The sequence below is a fragment of the Eptesicus fuscus genome, chromosome 1, assembly GCF_027574615.1.
Source record: "Eptesicus fuscus isolate TK198812 chromosome 1, DD_ASM_mEF_20220401, whole genome shotgun sequence".
NCBI classification, from domain to species: domain Eukaryota; kingdom Metazoa; phylum Chordata; class Mammalia; order Chiroptera; family Vespertilionidae; genus Eptesicus; species Eptesicus fuscus.
This window is the reverse complement of record NC_072473.1, coordinates 52,529,697-52,552,847: the sequence shown is the minus strand read 5'-3', so window position 1 is coordinate 52,552,847 and position 23,151 is coordinate 52,529,697. Positions and strand designations below refer to the sequence as shown.

Sequence of the window (23,151 nt, the reverse complement as noted above, 5' to 3'; positions counted from 1 at the left end):
CCTCGCACACCTAGGTTCGGGTGAGGCCACGCGCCCCTGGGTCTGGGAGAGGCCACGCGCCCCCGGGTCCGGGTGAGGCCATGTGTCCCTGGATCCAGGTGAGGCCTCGCGCACCTAGGTCCGGGTGAGGCCATGCGCCCCTGGGTCTGGGAGAGGCCACGCGCCCCCGGGTCCAGGTGAGGCCATGTGTCCCTGGATCCGGGTGAGGCTGGGTCCGGGTCCGGGTGAGGCCACGCGCCCCTGGGTCTGGGAGTGGCCACGCGCCCCTGGGTCTGGGTGAGGCCATGTGTCCCTGGATCTGGGTGAGGCTGGGTCCCGGGTCCGTGAGAGGCCACGCGCCCCTGGGTCTGGGAGAGGCCACGCGCCCCTGGGTCCAGGTGAGGCCATGTGTCCCTGGATCCGGGTGAGGCCACGCGCCCCTAGGTCCGGGTGAGGCCACGCGCCCCCGGGTCCGGGTGAGACCATGTGTCCCTGAGTCTGGGTGAAGCCGTGCCCCTGGGTCCGGCCGAAACCAAACCAGAGGGAGTCGGACCTCCATTACCACCATTTATCCACCATCCAGAGCTGAGGGGTCAGTGCTGACATGTACACATAAGGAACTGGTGGACATTGAAATTGGGTCTCTAAAGAACTGTTGGTCCAGAAAGAAACTCACTACAGACTGATTCATTTGCCTGTCAGCATAACTATTATTGCTCGTCTCACATTCAGTTCTTATATCTCTAGTGACACATGATCTCGCTCATCTAGGGGAAATGATGAACAACATAGACTGATGAACAAGAACAGAACCAGAAACAAGGAGGCATCGATCGGACTATTGGGCCTCAGAGGGAGGATAGGGGAGGGTGGGGGGAGGGAGGAGAGATCAACCAAAGGACTTGTTTGCATGCATACGAGCCTATCCAATGGCTAAGTTCAACAGAGGGTTGGGGCATCTGTGGGGAGGGGTGTGGGATGGGAATGGGGGGATGAGGACAAATATGTGACACCTTAATCAATAAAGAAATTTTTTAAAAAATGTAGTTAACACTTTAGGAACTGCTTTTTGTCCAGTACAATTAACTTTTCTAGAATATTCGCTTGTTTCAATTAGCCAATTTAAATTACCCTGAAAACTTGACTACTATTTTACTGTCAAATTTATTACTCTAACAACAATCTTATTTTACCCTGTAAATATTATTGGAAATGATTATTTGCCTTCTTGAGTAGGCCCTGAGCATTCCTGGTGGTAGGCTGGATTTAGATATCAAAAACCCACTTCCCCACACCATGGGTACACGACAACTCAAACAATTCTTGTCGCAGTGAGAGGACAGCTGCTGTCGGCCAAGTCTCTGTCTGTTACCCAAGTCCCGATTTGAGCTGGGCATGGGAAGTTAAGCAGCCATGGGGGCAGGAGACTTCCTTCAGAAGGGGTGAGTGTTTGGCCCCTGCAAAGTTGGGGGGTGAGGGTCTGTGTCCCACCTCTGTTGACCCCCAAATTCTCTCCTGATGGCCCCTCTGCAACTGTGCCTGTCTTAGGTTGTTCCTTCCCTGAGGAATCTTACCCGTCTCTGGCTAACCAGCCATCCTCCGGGGCCAAGCAGGGTGATGTGAGGTTCAGTTCTGTCTCCTTGGTACCCTATGCCCCCGTGGCCTCCACGCCCAGCACCTGCCTTGGGATCTCCTCGCCTGCTGGCAGGGCCCCAGCAGTGATCACATATCTTGGGGAACCTGGGTTTCTTCTCCATGGAGGGCCCAGTTCGCCCCACTGGGCAAGAGACAGATCCATGGTGCCAGTCATCACAAGGCTTCAACCTCGACATGAACAGAGAGCTCATGCAACAGCTGTGAGCAATTGGATTGTGAGAAGAGGGTCCCTCTTGGCCAAAAGGGCAAGAGGGACCAATATAGAATGCTCAGGTGCCTTCCCAGGATGCCCTCTAACAATGGAAGGGATTAAATCCTTACATATCCTTTTTAAATTGCTGCCAGACATTCAAAGAATTAGTTTGTAAGTTTGCTTGGGATAATTGTATATTATGCTGTTGTAATTCTAAAATATCAAGAGATGTGTTACCTTTGTCTCCAAGCACCAAAAAGATGATATTTTTTTATTGATCCCCAAGGGTGGGAGGTACTATTATAAGTAATGGGGGTAATCCAAATCTGGGAAAATTTTTAATGACATTGTAGAATAATATCATGTAAGGATATTCTTTGCTCTAGACTATGGCAATTCCCTTTCAAACTGGCTGTCCATTTCTTTTTGTATAGACAAAGTCTTAGTTACATTTTCGGCACCTCTCTCAGGGGCAAGTAGTGATAGTAGTGACACCCTTTCTTTCATGTCCACACAAGCCAGAAACCTCTCTTTAATTTTACACACAAAGGGGCAGTGTTTTGGTTTTGTGTCATACAAAAGGGAAGCTGGGTGGAGACCCCTGTGTAATTATACTTTCTTGCTCCACCCACGGTCCTCCTGGATGACCAAGGTGTTTGGTATTATTGGTGACTACATTAGTCAGGGGATCAGCCAACATAAGGGGTCTTACCCATGAAGGGTCAGGTGCATAAATTACCGTACATCTAATGATTGCTATCATGGTTAGAAAGGCATTCTCAGGCATTCTTGGGTTTCTGGTTGCCTCACAATTTCTTCTCTGAGGTTTGATGTTCTGATTGATGTTTCCCTGTCTCTGGATCTATTTTTTTTGTATCAGTTTATGTTGTTCAATATATTCCACAAATGAGTGAGATCATGTGATATTTATGTTTCTCTGCCTGGCTTATTTCACTAAGCATAATGTTCTCCATCTCCATCCATGTTGTTGCAAATGGTATGAGCTCCTTCTTTTTTTTTTTTTGAGCTCCTTCTTTTTTACAGCAGTGTATTATTCCATTGTGTAGATGTACCAGAGTTTTTTAATCCACTCATCTGCTGATGGGCACTTAGGCTGTTTCCAAATCTTAGCTATGGTGAATTGTGCTGCTATGAACATAGGAGTGCATATATCCTTTATGATTGGTGTTTCTAGTTTCTTGGGATATATTCCTAGAAGTGGTATCACTGGCTCAAATGGGAGTTCCATTTTTAGTTTTTTGAGGAAACTCCATACTGTTCTCCACAGTGGCTGCACCAGTCTACATTCCCACCAGCAGTGCACGAGGGTTCCTTTTTCTCTGCATCATCGCCAGCACTTGTCATTTGTTGACTTGTTGATAATAGCCATTCTGACAGGTGTAAGATGGTACCGCACTGCTGTTTTGATTTGCATCTCTCTGATGATTAGTTACTTTGAGCAGGTTTTCATATGTCTCTTGGCCTTCCTTCTGTCTTCTTTCGAAAAGTGTCTATTTAGATCAGTTGCTCATTTTTTTATTGGGTTATTTATCTTCTTTTTGTTAAGCTGCATGAGTTCCGTATAAATGTTGGAGATTAAACCCTTATTGTTGATATCATTGGCAAATATGTTCTCCCATGCAGTGGGCTTTCTTGTTGTTTTATTGATGGTTTCCTTTGCTGAACAAAAGTTTTTTATTTTGATATAGTCCCATTTGTTTATTTTCTCTTTAGCTTTCATTGCCCTAGGGGCAGTATCAGTGAAGAAGTTTTTTTGGCATATATCAGAGATTTTTCTGCCTATGGATTCCTCTGGTATTTTTATGGTTTGCCATCTTATGTTTAAGTCCTGTATTCATTTTGAGTTTGTGTATGGTGTAAGTTCGTGGTCTAGTTTCATTTTTCTGCATGTATCTGTCCAATTTTCCCAACACCATTTATTGAAGAGACTGTCTTGACTCCATTGTATGTTCATGCCTCCTTTGTCAACTATTAATTGAGCATAGTAGTTTGGGTCGATATCTGGGTTCTCTATTCTATTCCATTGGTCTATATGTCTGTTCTTGTGCCAGTACCAGGCTGTTTTGAGAACAGTGGCTTTGTAATACAGCTTGAAATGTGGTATTGAGATCCCAACTACTTTATTCTTCTTTCTCAGGATTGCTGTGGCTATTCGGGGACTTTTTTTTTTTCTTTTCTTTCAGATGAATTTTTGGAGAGTTCTTTCTAGGTCTGTGAACTGTGCCGTGGGTATTTTAATGGGGAGTGCATTGAATCTATAGATTGCTCTGGGTAGTATGGACATTTTAATGATGTTGATTCTACCAATCCATGAACATGGTATGTTCTTACATTTGTTTACATCTTCCTCTATCTCTTTTTTCAATGTCCTGTAGTTTTCCGATTATAAGTCTTTTACCTCCTTGGTTAAGTTTATTCCTATGTATCTTAACTTTGTTGGTGCAATGGTAAATGGGATTGCTTTTTTAGTCTCTCTTTCTGTAAGTTCACTATTGGTGTATAGAAATGCCATAGATTTCTTGGTGTTAATTTTGTATCCTGCTACATTTCCGAATTGATTTATTAAGTCTATTAGTTTTTTTTATGGAGTCTTTCGGGTTTTTTATGTACAATATCATGTCATCTGCAAATAAGGACAGTTTTACTTCTTTTCCAATTTGGATGCTTTTTATTTCTTCTTCTTATCTGATCACTATGGGTAATACTTTCACTACTATGTCAAACAGGAGTGGTGAGAGTGGTCATCCATGTCTCGTTCCTGTTCTTAGGGTAAATGGTTTTAGTTTTTGCCCATTGAGTATGATGTTAGCTGTGGGCTTATCATATATAGCTTTTATTATGTTGAGCTATGATCCTTCTATTCCCACCTTGTTGAGAGTTTTTATCAAGAAAGGGTGTTGGATTTTGTCAAATGCTTTTTCTGCATCTATTGATATGACTATGTGATTTTTATCTCTCAATTTGTTTTTGTGATGTATCACGTTTATTGATTTTTAGATATTGTACCATCCTTGCATTCCTGGGATAAATCTTACTTGGTCATGGTGTATGATCTTTCTGTTGTACTGCTGGATCCTATTTGCTAGAATTTTATAGAGGATTTTGGCATCTAAGTTCATGAGGGATATTGGCCTGTAATTCTCTTTCATTGTGTTGTCTTTATCTGATTTTGGTATTAGGGTGATTCTGGCTTCATAGAAGGAGCTTGGAAGTGTTCCTTCCTCTTGAATTTTGTGGAATAGTCTGAGGAGGATAGGTTTTATTTCTTCCTTGAATGTTTGGTAAAACTCTCCTGTGAAGCCGTCTGGCCCTGGGCTTTTGTTTGCCAGAAGCTTTTTGATGACTGCTTCAATTTCTTCCATAGTTATTGGCCTATTGAGATCTTTAGATTCTTCCTGATTGAGTTTTGGAAGGTTATATTTTTCTAGGAATATGTCCATTTCCTCGAAGTTGTCCAGTTTGTTGGAATAAAGTTGTTCGTAGTATTTTTTAAGAATCCTTTGTATTTCTGTGGGGTCTGTTGTTATTTCTCCTCTTTCATTTCTCATTTTGTTTATTTGGGTCCTCTCTCATTGCTTCTTGGTGAGCCTGGCTACAGGTTCATCAATCTTATTTATCCTTTCAAAGAACCAGCTCTTGGTTTTGTTGATCTTTTGTATTGTTTTTTTGGTCTCTATGTCATTTATCTCTGCTCTGATCTTTATTATTTCCTTCCTTCTGCTTACACTGGATTTTATTGTTGCTCTCTTTCTAACTCTTTGAGTTGTAGGTTTAGGTAGTTTATTACCATTGTTTCTTGTTTTTTGCAGTAGGCTTGTAGAGCTATGAACTTCCCTCTCAGGACTGCTTTCGCTGTGTCCCCTAGATTTTGGATTGTTGTCTTTTCATTGTCATTTGTTGCCATGATGTTTTTTATTTCTTCCTGGATCTCTCTGGTAACACAGTCATTGTTTAATAGCATGTTGTTTAGTCTCAATGTGTTTGATTTTTTTTGGATTTTTTTAATAGTATTTGATTTCCAGTTTTATGCCATTGTGATCTGAGAAGATGCTTGGTATGATTTCTATCTTCTTGAATTTGAAGAGACTTTGCCTATGACCAAGCATATGTTGTATCTTTGAAAATGATCCATGTGCACTTGAGAAGAATGTATATTCTGTGGCTTTGGGGTGAAATGTTCTGAAGATGTCAATTAATTCCATCTGGTCTAGTGAGTCATTTAGGATTGATGTTTCTTTGCCGATTTTTTGTTTAGAGGATTTATCCAATGGTGATAGTGGAGTATTAAAGTCTCCTACTATGATTGTATTGCTGTCAATATCTCCCTTGATATCCTCCAGGAGTTATTTTTATGCTCCTGTATTGGGTGCATATATGTTTATCGTTTTTATTTCTTCTTGTTGGATTGCTCCCTTTAGTATTATGAAGTGGCCTTCCTTGTCTCTTTTAATGTCCTTCACTTTGAGATCTAATTTGTAAGGTATAAGTATTGCTGTCCCAGCTTTTTTTTTTCTTCATTTCTATTAACCTGAAAAACCTTTTTCCATTGCTTTACCCTCAGTCTGTGTGCATCCTTTTTTCTCAGGTGGGTTTCTTGAAGACAGCAGATATATGGGTTGTGTTTTCTTATCCAATCCATTACCTTATGTCTTTTGATTGGGGCATTTAATTAATTTACATTTAAAGTTATTATTGATAGGTACTTATTTGTCGCCATTTTTATTCTTTACCCCTGTGTTCCTTCTTCACTTCCTATTTCTTTTTTCTTTTTTTTACAGCAGACCCTTTAGCATTTCTTGAATTGCTGGTTTGGTTGTAATTAACTCCCTTAGTCCTTTTTAATCTGTGACGCTCCTGATTTCACCTTCAATTTTGATTGATAGCCTTGCTTGGTACAGACCCTTCCTTTGCATGACTTTGTATATTTCATTCAATTCCCTTCTGGCCTGGTGAGTTTCTGTTGAGAAATCAGTTGCTGGTCTGATGGGGGTTCCTTTGTAGGTAATTTGCTGTCTCTCTCTCTCGCCGCTTTTAAAGTTCTTTGTTGTTGGTGTTTGCCAATTTAATTATAATGTGCCTTCTGTTGGTCTTTTGGGGTTCATTTTGCTTGGGACTCTGTGAGCTTCTTTGATTTGTGTGGGTTTTTTCTTCCCTATATCAGGGAAGTTGTCTGTCATTATTTCTTCAAACAGGTTTTCTATTACTTGCTCAATTTCCTCTCCTTCTGGAAGTCCTCTTATGTGGATATTGTTTTGTTTCGTGTTGTCCCAAATTTCCCTTACGCTCTCCTATAGCTTTTTAATTTTTTTTCTAGAAGCTGCTCCAATTGGGTATTTTTTCCCACCTTGTCTTCTAGCTCACTGATGTGGTCCTCTGCTTCTTCTAGTCTACACTTGATGCTTTCTATTGAGTTATTTACAGCAGCAATGTCATTTTTCATTTCTTCTTGGTTCTTCTTCATTTCCTCTTGGTTCTTACTCATATTGTTGAATTTGTCTTCCATTCTTTTCAGCCACCTTATGGCCATTTCTCTGAATTCTTTCTCTGACAGGTTTCTTGCCTCCATTTCATTTACTTCCTTGTCTGGTGATGCCTGCTTTTCTTTCATATGTGGGCTGTTTCTTTGTCTCCCCATGGTCTCTCTTCTCCCGATGTCTGGTTATGTAGTTCTCTCTCTCCTTATTCCAGGCGAAATCTGACCTTTCCGTGGTGGAGTGTAGAGCTCCTCTGAGTCCACGTGTTTGCGTCAATTGGGGACTGGTGTTCTGGGTTTTGCAGCTGTTCAGCGGGTGCCGCAGTTGCAGATTTTCAGGCTTCCGATAACATCCACTTTCTCCTTCAAGATGGTGTGGTCTCCGCGTCCGAGCCAGTCGTTCCAGAAGGGAACCCAGCAGCCATGGGGGCTGCCCGGGCAGGGGAACCCCGTCCAGCAGTCCCCCACCTTCTCCTGGAGTATACCTGTCCCTTAACTCGCCAACAAACACTCCCCGTGCGACCCTCAGCTGTTCTTTCTTTTTGCTCTGGGACAAGGCTTGGGACAGGTCTGTATATTCCGCCACCATTTTTTCGGTCCTCAAGGGTCATATTTAATTATCCAATCAGTTACACTATGTCTTTTGATTGAGGCATTTAATTCCTTTACATTTAAAGTTATTATTGATAGGTACTTGTTTGTTGCCATTTTTATTCTTTACCCCTGTGTCCCTTCTTCGCTTCCTATTCCTTCTTTTTACAGCAGACCCTTTAGCATTTCTTGCATTGCTGGTTTGGTGGTAATAAACTCCCTTAGTCCTTTTTTGTCTGTGAAGCTCCTGATTTCACACTCAATTTTTATTGATAGCCTTGCTGGGTATAGTATTCTTGGATTCAGACCCTTCATTTGCATAACTTTGTATATTTCATTCCATTCCCTTCTGGCCTGATGAGTTTCTGTCAAGAAAGCAGACGCTAGTCTGATGGGGGATCCTTTGTAGGTAACTTTCTGTCTCTCTCTGGCTGCTTTTAAGATTCTTACTTTGTCGTTGGTGTTTGCCAGTTTAATTATAATGTGCCTTGGCGTCAGTCCTTTGGGGTTCATTTTGTTTGGGACTCTGTGAGCTTCTTGGATTTGTGTGGGTTTTTTTCTTCCGTATATCAGGGAAGTTTTCTGTCATTATTTCTTCAAACAGGTTTTCTATTCCTTGCTCAGTTTCCTCTCCTTCTGGCATCACTCTTATTTGGATGTTGTTTTGTTTCTTGTTGTCCCAAAGTTACCTTAGGCTCTCCTCCTGCTTTTTAATTTTTTTTTCTAGAAGATGCTCTACTTGGGTATTTTTTCCTACCTTGTCTTCTAGCTCACTGATGCAGTTCTCTGCTTCTTCTAGTCTACTGTTGATGCTTTTTATGGAGTTCTTTATAGCAGCGATGTTATTTTTCATTTCTTCTTGGTTCTTCTTCATTTCCTCTTGGTTCTTACACATATTGTCAATTTTGTCTTCCATTCTTTTCAGTGACCTTATGACCATTTCTCTGAATTCTTTCTCTGACAGGTTGCTTGCCTCCATTTCGTTTACTTCCTTTTCTGATGATGAATTTTCTTTCATATGTGGGCTGTTTCTTTGTCTGTCCATGGGTGTCTGGTTATGTATTTCTCTCTCCTTTCCATGACAGGGTGCAGAGCTCCTCCAAATCCGTGTGTTCACTCTGCTTGGGGACCTGTGTTCTGGCATTCGTAGCTGTTTCTTGGGTGCCGTTGTTGTAGAGTCCCAGGAATTTCAGGCTTCCTATAACAGCCTCTCTCCCCTTCAAAGTGGCACGGTCTCCGCATCAGAGCTGTTACCTCCAGGAGGGATCCCAGCAACAGTGGAGGCTTCCTGGTCATGGGAACCCCATCCTGCAATCCCCCACAGTCCTTTGGAGTATAGCTGTCTGTAAACTCACAAACAATCACTCCCCATGGAGCCACACACTCTCCCTTCGTTCTCTCACTTATGCACTATCTTGCATTCTGCTTTCCCGTTGGCAGCCATCTTTCCCTCTGTTGTTTCTTTTTTTAAAAAAAAAATATTTTTATTGATTTCAGAGAGGGAGAGTGAGAGAGACATAGAAACATCAATGATGAGAGAGAATCATTGATCCGTTGCTTACTGCATGCCCCCTACTGGGGGTCAAACCCACAATCTGGGCATGTGCCCTGACCAGAATCAAACCGTGACCTCCTGGTTCATAAGTCGACACTCAACCACTGAGCCACACCAGCCAGGCTGTCTGTTGTTTCTTACCCAACTAGATACTAGGTAAGCCATTAATCCATTTAGAGAGATCACCAAATGGTCAGACCATGAAACCACATTCCCATTATTGCTGCAACCAAGGTGGAATAACTTATTGGCTATACATAAACCAGAAACAAAAACAAAACATAAACTCCATAATAAAGAAAATCATCAAAGTTCTATTGGCATTTGGGGTTCAATCTAGAAACCAGAAAAGATGAGTTTAAGCAGTCCATGAGTTGCACTTCTCCAGCAATACAATTTACTGGGGTTTTTTAAGTGTATCCATTAGAAATTTTGGTTGATAATTTTTTAAAGATATAACCATGACTCTCATACAAGAATGAAATTACATGTGTCAGATTTTATTTAACATAAAGATGTTAGAAGCAATTTCAATTGCTGTTTTGTTTTGCTTGCTTATCTCTTGTTTTCTGTACCCCTTACTGTTTATCAAGTGATATATTTTCTCTCTTTTGCTGTTTCCAATTTTATCTTTATTTCTATGATACTTTTCTATTTTCTTCCCATTTCTTTATCTGTAAAATTAGCAAAACCCACTGAGACTGAATAGTATTCTTTTATGTGTATATCCCATTTTCTTTATCCATTCATCCATCAGTGGACATTTAGGTTGTTTTCATATCTCGGCTATATACTGCAATGAACATAGGGGTGCATATATCTCATTGAGATAGATCGTATTTAATTTCCTTTTGTCTACCAGCTGTTCCCTGAGTTCTTGAATACCTTCTTTATATTTTTATTTTATAGATTACTTAATATTTTAAAATTCATTCTGACATGTTTGGTCACAATTTTCATCTGCTTCATGACAAAATTTCTCTGGAGAGAATTCTCCATCTACCATTCTCTTTTTCTGTTCCTCTCATCCCACTTTCATGTAGTATCTTATACTGTGCTTTTTAAAATAATTTGTCTTTTTTTTTAGTTTTACTTTGTTGTGGCAAGAACAATTTACATGAGAGATACCCTCTTAACAAAGTTTTAAGTATATAATATAGTATTGTTTACCATAGGTACAGTTTTGTACAATAGATCTCTGTTTATCTTGTTTAACTTTAATGTTCTGCCCATTGATTAGCAACTCTCCATTTCTCCTTCCTCCAGCTCCTGGCAACCACCACTCCACTCTTTGATTCTGTGAATGTGATAGATCAAATTTTAGATACCTCATATCATGTAGGTGGCTAATTTCACTTAGCATAATGTCCTTATGGTTCATCCATGTTGTCTCATGTTACAGAATTTTCCTTCTTTTTAAAGACTGAATAGTATTCTGTTATGTGTATATATCCCATTTTTTTTATCCATTCATCCATCAGTGGACATTTAGGTTGTTTTCATTTCTCGGCTATGTACTGCAATGAACATAAGGGTGCATATATCTCATTGAGATTCTAACTTCAATTCTTTTAGATAAATACTATAAGTGGGGTTGCTGGATCATATGGTAGTTCTATTTTAAATTTTTGTAGGAAGTACTATAATGTTTTCTATAGTGGCTGCACCATTTTGCACTCCCACCAATGATATACAAAGGCTCCAGTTTTTCCACTACCTCACCAGCACTTGCTGTCTTTTGTTTGTTTGATATTAGCCATCCTAACAGGTATGAGATGATATCTCATTGTGGTTTTGATTTGCATTTATGTGATGATTAGTGATGTTGAGCACCTTTTCACCTATCTGTTGGCCATTTGTGTAAAAATGTCTATTTAAGTATTTAGCCCATGTGCTATTGAGTTGTGATAGCCAACTCAATTGTGGTACTTTTTCCTCAGACCCATTATTTGCAAGACATTCATGTGGAGAGGATGCAAGTTCCATGATCCAGGCTAATAGGAAGGCAGGTCAGGTTTCCAGGAAAAGAGAAAGGAGATTTAAAGGGAAGTAAGAAGTGTACCAAGGATAAATGCTTATAATTATAAAACACTTCAAAGTTTTCTAACACAAGGGAATGCACAGCTTCTGAATCTGTTTTTCTGCCTCGTTTTCAGAGTCTCCATTCAAGAATATAACTTTTGGATGTTGTTACGAACATCCTTGTAATCATACTCTGTACATAAAGATCCAAAAATAAAGTTAAAGCTGGAAGTCATCGTAGTGATTAGATCTCTTTAAGCTATTTATTTTGTAATATCATAAAAACTTTATCTCAAAAACAAGAAGATGGAGAAAAGCCTTTAGTTGTTTTTGTAAGCCATTGCAGGGAAGAATTTCATGTACCTCCAATGCTATAATTTTGACCTTATTATAAAGTATTCACCAAATGCCATTATTGAAAGTCTTAGTGGTTATGACAAACAGAGCAAACCTAAGAGCTTTAGAACAAAGCCCAGCATGGGTCCTCTACCAGCAGAAATTCAGTTTAGCTGGCAGGGCAGAGGATTCTCTATGATATTATATACTATATATTTATATGTTATGGTCTCCTCATATGGTAACTGTATGTTTATTCATTTCAGAAACTGCCAAACTGTTTTCCAAAGTATCTTCACCATTTTGTATTGTCGCCAGTAGTGTATGGTGCTTATGATTTCTCTACCTTCAAGTCAGCACTTGTATTATCTGATTTTTTTTTATTCTGGCTGTCTTAGTGAGTATGTAGTAATATCCCATTGTGGTTTTCATTTCCTTATGACCTGTTTTCCTGACAATTAATGGTGTTGCGCATCTTTTCATATGATAATTGGCCATTTGTGTATCTTCTTTGGAGAAATGTCTATTCAGACCCTTTTCCCAATTTTTAAAAAATATATACTTTTATTGATTTCAGAGAATAAGGGAGAGAGAAATAGAAACATCAGTGATGAGAGAGAATCATTGATCAGCTGCCTCCTGCACAACCCCCTCTGAGGATCAAGCCTGCAATCCAGGCATGTGCACTGACTGGGATTCAAACCATAACCTCTTGGTTCATAGGTCAACGCTCAACCACTGAGCCACGCCAGCTGGGCCCTTTTCTCAATTTTTAACTGGGTTATTGTCATCTTATTATTAAGTCATAAGAGTTCTTATTATATTCTAGATACAAGTTTTCTGATCAGATATAGGACTTGCAAATATTTTCTCCCGTTCTTTGGGTTGTCTTTTCCCTTTCTTGACAGCATCCTTTGAAGCACGATTTTTTAACTTCAGTTAAGTCCCATTTATTTTTCCTTAGTTGCTTGTGCTTTTGGTATTATATCTAAGAATCCAGTGCCAAATCCAGAGTCATGAATGTTTACTCCTCTGTTTTCTTTTGAAGAGTTTTATAGCTTTTGTTCCTGCATTTAGGTCTTTAATCCATTTTGGGTTAATTTTTATATGTGTTTTGAGGTAAGGTTCCAAGCTTCATTCTTTTCCATGTGGCTATCCAGTTGTCCCAGAACCACTTATTTTAAAATAAAACACAAAACTATTATTTCCCCATCGCGTGGATTTTTGCCTCCTTGTGGAAAATTAGTTGGCCATAGACACATGGTTTTACTTCTGGAGTGTCAATTCTATCCCACTGCTCTATATGTTTGTCCTTTTACCAGTATCACAGTGTCTTGACTATAATTGCTTTGTATTAAGTTTTGAAATCAGGAGTGTTAATCCTCCAAATTTGCTCTTCCTTTTCAAGATTGTTTTGGCTATTCTGGGACCCTTAAATTTCCATGTGAGTTTTAGGATCAGCTTGTCATTTTCTGAAAAAAGAAAAAAAGCTAGATTATTTTGGGAAGTAGTGCCATTTTAACAATGTTAAGTATCCAATCCTTAAGTGTGAAGTATTTTCCCATTTATTTATAACTTTTAAATTGCAATGTACAAGTCTTGCACTTCTTATATTTAATTTACTAGTGGCCCGGTGCATGAAATTCGTACACATTAAAAGGAGATTAATTAGAGGAAATATTTTAATATTGCTATTTGCCCTTTCTCTATTATAGAAGTGTTAGAGATGAAAGAAAATTAGTAAAATGTATATGAAAATCTTCCTCCTGTCAGAGTCTGGGGCACACCATGAGACCCAGAGTCAAGTCCCCGCCCACCCATGTGTGCCTCAAAATCACGTGAGACCCAGACCCGGCCGCCCTCCCCCCATTGAGCTAGATCCAGACCCAGCCAGTCCCACCCTTGTCAAGCCCCGCCGGGCGGGGAGCTGCAGCCTCAGGTCCCCTGGCCTGGCACTGGGGCAGGAGGCATGGCCTGAGGTCCTCCAAACCAGACCAGGGCAGAGGCACGCCTTGAGGTTCCCCATCAAACCCCCCTGGGCGGGGGCCACCGCCTGAGGTCCCCTGGCCCAGGGTGAGGGGAGCAGCCTGAGGTCCCCTGGCCCAGCACTGGGGCAGGGGGTGCACCTTGAGGTCCTCCATCAAACCCCATCAGGCAGGGGGTGCAGCCTCAGGTCCCCCAGCCCAGTGCCAGGAGGGGGCAGCAGCCTCAGATGCCCTGTCAAGCCCCACTGGGAGGGGGGTGCAGCCTCAGGTCCTCCGTCAAACCCTGCTGGGTGGGGGGTGCAGCCTGAGGTCCCCGGCCTGGTGCCAGGGCGGAGGGTGTGGCCTGAGGTCCCCTGTCAAGCCCCATGGGGTGAGGTGCGACCGCAGCCTCAGGTCCCTGCTGATTGCTCATTAAAGCTCATTATGGGAACTCAGCCTCAGCTCTGGGCGCAGCCATCTTGTGTTATGGAAACCCCTGCCTCCTCTGTGGGCACCACCATCTTTGTGGTGGAGTGATGGTCAATTTGCATATTCCCTCTTTATTATATAGGATTCTTTTTCATGCTATTGTAAATAAAAAAAATTTTAATGTTATTTTCCATTTGTTTATTGCTATTGTATAGGAATAGGATTGATTTTTGTATTCTGGTCTTGTTAAACTTGTTCATTAGTTTTAATGGTATTTTAATGGATTCCCTAGGGCAGTGATCGGCAAACTCATTAGTCAACAGAGCCAAATATCAACAGTACAACAATTGAAATTTCTTTTGAGAGCCAAATTTTTTAAACTTAAACTTCTTCTAACGCCACTTCTTCAAAATAGACTCACCCAGGCCATGGTATTTTGTGGAAGAGCCGCATGTGGCTCGCGAGCTGCAGTTTGCCAACCATGGCCCTAGGGATCTATTTACAAGATCACATTGTGTATAAATAGAGATGGTTTCAGTACTTCTTTTCCAGTCCTGATTGTCTTTTGTTTCTTTTTCTTGCCTAATTTCTTTAGCTAGAATTTCTAGAACAATGTTGAATAGCAGTGGTAAAAGTAGGCATCCTTGTCTTTTCTTAATCTTAAAGGGAAAGAATCACCATTAAGTATATTGTTAGCTGTGTGTTTTTCAAGTGCCCTTTATCAGGTTGAGGAAGTTCTCTTCTATTCCTGGTTCGTTGTTTTTATCAGGAAAAGATGTTGGATTTTGTCAAATGCTTTCTTGACTATTGAGATCATCATTTAGTTTCTTGATATGATGTATTACATTGATTGGTTTGCACTTATTAAAGCAAAGCACAATAAAATGAGGTATACTTGTGGAGTGATAAAGAAGAAACAAAACTATCTCTATTTGCATGCAGATGACATGATTGTATGTAGACAATTCCAAAGAATCTATAAGAAGTTACTGGAACTAATAAACGATTTTAGCAAGTTATAGGATACAAGGTCAATATTCAAAAGTTGATTATATATCTATGTACTAGCAATGAAGTTCAAGAACAGAAAATAACTATCAATAGAGATAAAAGTCAAAATAGTTGTTAACTCTTCTAAGGTGGTATTGACTGGAAAGGAACATGAGTTTTGGAAGTATTCTATATGATAGTGGTTATGTGGATTTAAACATTACAAAAATTCATCAAGCTGTTTAAGATTAATGCACCTCATTCAGTTTATTCTATATATGCTATACCTCAACACTTTTTAAAAGTTCAGTTTAACAGGCTGAATGAAAACTGTCTCACATAGTATGGTATATGCCACCTGATACAAGATTCTTCCCATGGTGATACCCAAAAAATATTGTTGACTGACGAAATGGAACAATTTGGAAACTTTCCTTTGCTTAAAATAAAACCACAGTTAGTTTATACAACACTGTATTGTCTGGTTAATTCAGTCATTAAAATGAAACAGGTAAACACTGGATTTGAATTAGATAGCAGCAGGCCTTTTTTAGGTTGTTTAAGGAACATCATGGCAATAATTTTAGGAAATATAGGCAATGCTAGTGATTGCAATACAGGGTGCTAAAAATATTGGTGAGTTTACAGATTTTAAAATATGTTCACAGAAGCTGGGATAACCTTCAAATTGTAAGTACAATTAAATTTTTTCAACAAGAAAATCTCCCCAGAAGAGATATTAGGAGAGAATATTGAAATGTAATCACAGAGAATGTTGCATTTTTGCTTCTTTCTTAGGGGATTTCTCCAATGATCCATGTGAGACATTGCTTCTGCTATATGAGTTTGAAGTTAAAGCCAAAATGAATGACCCATTACTGGACAGCTTCCTGGAATCAGTGTGGGAACTGCCTCATTTAGAAAGTAAAACATTAGAAATAATTGCAAGTAAGAGCTATATTTATTAGAAGGCTAGTACTCATTTAAATTCTACTACTTTTTAATTTCTTTTCTCTGTTCTCTCTACATTTACCCGTAGCACTTTGTTTTTTCTTCTCTAATGGCATTCTTGAAACATTTGTATTATAATCATTTATGCATTTATCTTTTTCTTTATATAAGACTAGAGGCCTGGTGCACAGATTTGTGCACCAGTGGGGTCCCTCAGCTTGGCCTGCAGGGATCAGGCCAAAATCAGCTCTCCAACATCCCCCAAGGGGTCCTGGATTGCAAGAGGGCGGTTCTTGGGTGATGCACCCAGAATCGTGCTCCCTCCTCTCTGGTTCTGGGTGCGTCACCTGAGAACCGGAGCTGCCAAGTCATTGCAGCTCGGCAGCTCCTGCATTGAGCGTCTGCCCCCTGGTGGTCAGTGCGCATCATAGCTACCAGCCAGTTGCATAGGCTTTTGTATATCCTAATATATAAAAATCCAGGGGCCATCACAACCAAAACAACCAGATGGATGACCGAACAGCAGGCTGCGTGGGGCGACAAGGTCATCGGGGGGGTGGGGGTTAGTGAGGGACGACCAAAGGACTGAACAGCAGGCTGCGTGGGGTGACCAGGCCGACAGGGGGACAGTTCGGGGCGACCATGCCGGTGGGGGTGGGGGAAGTTAGGAGAGATTAGGCAGGCAGGCAGGTGAGCAGTTAGGAGCCAGATGTCCCAGATTGTGAGAGGAATGTCCGACTGCCGGCAGTCGGACATCCCCCAAGGGGTCCAAGATTGGAGAGGGTGCAGGTTGGGCTGAGGGGGACCCCCCGCCCCATACACCAATTTCATGCACTGGGGCTCTAGTATAGATTATAAGCTCCTTAGGGTCATGAACAATAATTACTTGTATTTGTTTTACTTATAAACCCTGGCTAAGTGCATTGCTCACAATAGGTGCTCATATTTATTCTATGTGTGGAATTGAATTCTATAAGTACACAATAGAAGGAGCTCAAACTTAGTTTTGCTCAGCTAGCTAGAAAAGATAAATCTTCATTCATCAGAGGTGATACAATCAAAGCAATTGATTAAGGTGTACAGAGAAATATTGGTAATATATTTTTAAATATATTTTATTGATTTCAGAGAGGAAGGGAGAGGAGAAATAGAAATATCAATGATGAGAGAGAATCATTGATTGACTGCCTCATTCACGCCCCCTACTGGGGATCGAGCTTGCATCCCTGGCATGTGCCCTTGACCGGAATCAAACCAGGGACCCTTCAGTCAATAGGCCAATGCTCTATCCACTGAACCAAACCAGCTAGGGCTATCTGTAATATATTTTTAACACAGTTGCCATTCTCAAATTTCTGGTTGGGCTGTAAGTGGTATTTGGTGGCCCAAAGCCTCTATAGCAGTGGTTCTCAACCTTTCTAATGCCGCAACCCTTTAATACAGTTCCTCATGTTGTGGTGACACCCAACCATAAAATTATTTTCATTCCTACTCCATAACTGTAATTTTGCTGCTGTAAATCATAATGTAAATATCTGTGTTTTCCGATGGTCTTAGGCTCTACAGCAGCGGTTCTCAACCTGTGGGTCGCGACTGCCCTGCATTGAGCGTCTGCCCCCTGGTGGTCAGTGTGCGTCATAGCTACCAGCCTGTTGCATAGGCTTTTGTATATCCTAATATATAAAAATCCAGGGGCCATCACAACCGAAACAACCAGATGGACGACTGAACAGCAGGCTGCGTGGGGCGACAAGGCCTGCAGGGGGGCAGTTGGGGGCAACCAGGCCAGCTGGGGGGGGGGCAGTTAGGAGCGATTAGGCAGGCAGGCAGGCAGGCAGATGAGCAGTTAGGAGCCACCCACAGGTTGAGAACCGCTGCTGTAGAACCTAAGACCATCGGAAAACACAGATATTTACATTACGATTCATTAACAGTAGCAAAATTACAGTTATGAAGTAGCAACGAAAATAATTTTATGGTTGGGGGTCACCACAACCTTAGGAACTGTATTAAAGGATCGTGGCATTAGAAAGGTTGAGAACCACTGCTCTATAGGGATATACTGCAAGAAATGGCCTAATCATCTTCTCTTTTTATTTCTCACCCCCCTCAGGAGCCTGTGTGTGGTTAATAAAAGTATTAGGTAGCCCCAAATGCACAAGAGTCACATTTGCCTTTCCTTGTATTGCCAAGACAGAATTCCTAGAGATCTGGAGCAGATGGTGTATACTTGTAGACATGTGATGGTTACCACTGCTTGTTGTATAAAGGAACTCCTATTCTAGAGGCCTGGTAAATGCATCTGGAAGTTTTAGGATCTGTTATCTTGGACACCCACTCTCATGTCTAGTGTTTCCTGTTTTTAGTGTCAGACAAAAACAGTTAATTGTAGTTTAAATCAATTTTTGATTAGTGCCCTTTTACTAATCTGCTTTCTTTCCTTCTTAGTGTGCCCCTACTTGACTCTGGTTTATAAGATTATTGCTTTACCTGTATTATTGTGCAAGGTCAAAAAAAACAATAGGCTCTCTGTTGATGTTTGCTGATGTTTGTTGATGTTTGTTGATCCTACTATGTTACTCTGCCCAGAAAGTAGAAGCTACCTCTGAAAGCCACCATGGACTCATCGTTTTCTAAAATTAGTTTTTTGTGTGTTTGTTTGTTTTGTTAATCTGTTTCAGGCCAGTTTTGTTAGAGAAAGCACAAATTGTAGTCTGGGATGAAAACTGTGATGGATGAAATTATGGTAGTCACAACCTTTTTTCTTCTCTTCCTATAGTATTAGCAATGGAAATGCCTGCATACTATCCTTCCATTGCTCTAAAGGCCTTGAAAAGGGCTTTATTGCTCCACAAAAGGAAAGAATCATTTGATGTTTTCAAATACAGGTTAGTAATTGTAATTCAACTCTGTATCCAGGCTTCTTGATAGCCAAAAGAGCTATAGTCAGTGCTTCATAAGTCATCAATCATACTCAACTGGCCCAAATTAAAAGATGATCAGGGTACTCCTGTAACTCCTGAACTAAAAAAGTCTTCAGAACAGCTCCATAGTCAGGGTTGTATTATATATATACCAATAATTAATTAGGTTTTTCCAACAGTGAAAAGAGGGGGAAAGTTGCTTCTTTGTGTGAGTATGTATATACTAAAATTACTAAGTACCTTTCTTTATTTCGTTACTAAATATGCCAAATGTAGACAGAGATTAATATAACAACTATGTGTTCCCCACCAAAGTTTAATAAATGTTAATATTTTGCTATATTTGCCTCAGATTTTTTTCCTAAACACCTTTATTTAAGGACCAATGAATGCTGTACCTAACATAACATGTTATTTATTGGAGATTTAGTGGTTTCTATGCCTAGACATGGGGGAAATTAGAAGTTATGTGATATGTGATTTTTCTCTGGAAAACATCATTACAGTCTTCCTTTTCTAAGATTTAAGAGACAGTTCTCTTGGAGTTATTTCCAATTTAAATCCCCAATTTTCTCGTTTATTTGTGGATGTAATAAGATGCTTTAAAGTGCTTGTAGATTCAACTAGTTCGTAAAATACAGTAAACAGCCACAAGTTCTTAATGTAGGAAACTTAAAAAAAAGTGAAAGACAACCATAATAAAAGGAAGGGTTGGTCAGCACCTTTTATATCTTCAAAAATCTGTCTTCTGAGGTTGGAGGACAGATTAAATTGAGGGAAGAACAGAAGCTTAGTCTGGGATAAAATCCAAGATTTTACTTATCTTAGCCATGAAGCCAGTTATTTCTTTTCTTATGGGATGAGTCTTCTCTTTTTGATTTCAGCAACTGTCTGCACAACTTGATTAACCTCTTAGTGCCAGGTGGAGTTCCAAATGCAGAACTCTGTTCCTTGGAAGAAGTTTGGGACTATTTCCAAGATGCGTTGAACCACACTGTAAGTCAAACAGTAATATTAAACTTTCACCTAACTTTAAAGTTTTGACTGTTTTGTGTATTACGAATTACATAAAATAATGCTTTCTGTTATAAGTTTTAGGGTAAATAAATTCATATTACAATGTAATTACACACTATAAAATTTCCCTGTGTTTATGAAATATAAATAGTTAATGGTAGAAAGTTTTTAATATAAGTATACTATGGATAAGGTCACAATAGCAGAACCATCTAGCATTTTCGGTTATTTTGTATTTTTCAAACTAAGTAGAATTGTTACTCTTTTATCAAGTTGAATAAATTCTCCCCATTCCTTTTTTCTGAGAGTTTCTATCATAAGTTAGTGTTGAATTTCACCACATAATTTTTCTGCCTTAATTGATATCATTGTGTGATTTTTCTTCTTTAATTTGTTAATATGGTGGATTACATTGACTGATTTTAAATACTGAACCAGTCTTGCATCCTTGGAATAAATCTCATATGGTCATAGTATATAATTCTTTTTACATATTCCTGGATTCTGTTTGCCAGTATTTTTCTTAAAGATTTTTCATCTATATTCATAAGGGATGTTGGTCTATAGTTTTTGTTTTTTAAAAAATAAATCTTTATTGTTCAGATTACAGATGTTCCACGTTTTTCCCCCCATAGCTCCGCTCCACCCGATTCTACCCCTCCCCCAGCCCCATGCCCTTACCCCCCGCCACTGTCCTCATCCATAGGTATAAGATTTTTGTCCAATCTCTTCCCTCACCCCTCACACCACCTTCCCCCCGAGAATTGTCAGTCCACTCCATTTCTATGCCCCTGATTCTATTATATTCACTAGTTTATTCTGTTCATCAGATTTTTTATCCACTTGATTTTTAGATTCACTTGTTGGTAGATATGTATTTGTTGTCACTTTGTTGTTCATAATTTTTATCTTTACCCTTTTTTTCTTCCTCCTCTTCTTAAAGAATACCCTTCAGCATCTTACCTTATAATAGACAAATATGCAAATTGACCGCACCTTCGCTATGTCCAAGCCACGCCCACCAACCAAGCCACGCCCACCAACCACGCCCACCAGGAAACCATTGCAGGGACGTTGGGGTGTAGCAGAGCCCAAGGCCAGGAAAGCCTCCTTTCCCGGCCTTGGGCACCAGCGGGGAGCCTGCACGGATCACAGGAAACCACTGCGGGTCAGCTCCTGCGATCCTTAACAGGGATGTTGGGTGTGGCCGAGCCCAAGGCCACTGCCCGGGGCCAAGCCCCGACCCTGAAAGAAGGCAGAAGGCGGTGGCTACAGCCAAGGCCTGGGTCCCCGGTGCCGGCAGAAAACTGGTGCAGGCAGCCAGGTGAATGAAGGTCTATTGCATGAATCTTCATGCAAACGGGCTACTAGTTTCATATAATCCTGGTTTGGTGGTGATGAACTCCTTTAGCTTTTACTTGTCTGTGAAGCTCTTTATCTGACCTTCAATTCTAAATGATAGCTTTGCTGGGTAGAGTAATCTTGGTTGTAGGTTCTTGCTGTTCATCACTTTGAATATTTCTTGCCACTTCCTTCTGGCCTGCATAGTTTCTGTTGAGAAATCAGCTGTTAGTCGTATGGGTACTCCCTTGTAGGTAACTAATTGTTTTTCTCTTGCTGCTTTCAAGATTCTCTCTTTGTCTTTTGCCCTAAGCATTTTAATTATGATGTGTCTTGGTGTGGTCCTCTTTGGATTCCTTTTGTTTGGGGTGCTCTGTGCTTCCTGGACTTGTAAGTCTATTTCTTTTACCAAGTAGGGGAAGTTTTCTGTCATTATTTCTTCAAATAGGTTTTCAATATTTTGTTCTCTCTTATGGCACCCCCATAATTCGGATGTTGGTACGCTTGAAGTTGTCCCAGAGGCTCCTTACACTATCTTCATATTTTTGGATTCTTTTTTCTTTTTGTTTTTCTGGTTGGGTGTTTTTTGCTTCCTCATATTTCAAATCCTTGGTTTGATTCTTGGGGTCCTCTAGTCTACTGTTGAATTTCTGTATATTATTCTTTATTTCAGACAATGTATGCTTAATTTCTGACTGGTCCTTTACCATTTTTTTGGTATTCTCATTAAGATCCTTGAAGGTCTCACTAAGTTTCTCGGAGGTTTCTAGAAGATTCTTGAGAAACCTTATAACTGTGGTTTTGAACTCTATATCCAGTAGTTTGCTTTACTCCATTTCTTTCATTTGTGACATGTTTCTTTGTCTCAACATTTTGGCTGCTTCCCTGTGTTGATGGAGTGGCTTTGTGCGGTAGGTGACCTTTAGGGCCCAGTGGCTCAGCCTCCCCAATCACCTGAGGTGGACACTCTTGATGCACCCCTCTGTGGGCTGAGTGCACAGTCTTGTTGTAGTTAAGCCTTGATTGCTGTTGGTACACTGGGAGGAATTTACCTCCAGGCCAATTGGCTGTGAGGACCTGCTGTGTCTATAATGGAAGAACTGCTGTGCTGGAGACACCCTTATGGGGCTTGCTTCAGTGGGGCTTTGGTGCTCACTGAGTCTGCCTCTTGAGTGTGTCACTTATGGATGTGAGGACTTGAAATCTGGTATCATCTCACACTGACCACTAGGTACACTGGCTCCTGGATCTCCAAGGAAGTGCAAGTCAGCTACTGCCTGAGGCCACCCAGCAGGAGCTCCAGGGAGATCTGTAGATTTCTCTTCTTTGTTTGGGGTTTGGAAGTTTTGGAGCTGCCTGACTCAGCTGCAGTTTATTAGGTTAAGCTGAGAAATGGCAGGCCATTCATATGCAAAAGCCGCTGCTCACAGTTTGGGTGGGTTTGTAAATTGTGTGGGGTGGGGTCTCAGGGAATCACCAAGGTGTAGCAAACAGCGATGGCTCCCAGTCAGCCGTCTCTGTGTCTCTGCGTCTCTGCATCCAGCGCCCCAGCGCAGTAAACAATGATTCCTGCGAGCACCTCTGCAAGAAAGCCACCCTCACTTTCCAACCTGATGTCAGACAGTCCAGCTTCTCCCCATAGGAGTCTGGGACCCCAGAGTCTCGCCAGAAACTGGAATTCAGAGCAGTTGGGGGCTTGTATCTCCTTC

General features: G+C 40.7%; 1 protein-coding gene across 1 annotated transcript in view; it reads left to right on the top strand.

Moving 5' to 3' along the window:
* Positions 1-23,151, top strand: part of TEX11 (testis expressed 11) — a 479,256-nt gene that overhangs the window by 431,735 nt on the left and 24,370 nt on the right. The window contains exons 25-27 of the mRNA XM_054718924.1: positions 16,008-16,157; positions 18,940-19,048; positions 19,969-20,092. Of these exons, the coding sequence (XP_054574899.1) occupies positions 16,008-16,157; positions 18,940-19,048; positions 19,969-20,092 (383 nt within the window). The remainder of the gene's footprint in view (positions 1-16,007; positions 16,158-18,939; positions 19,049-19,968; positions 20,093-23,151) is intronic.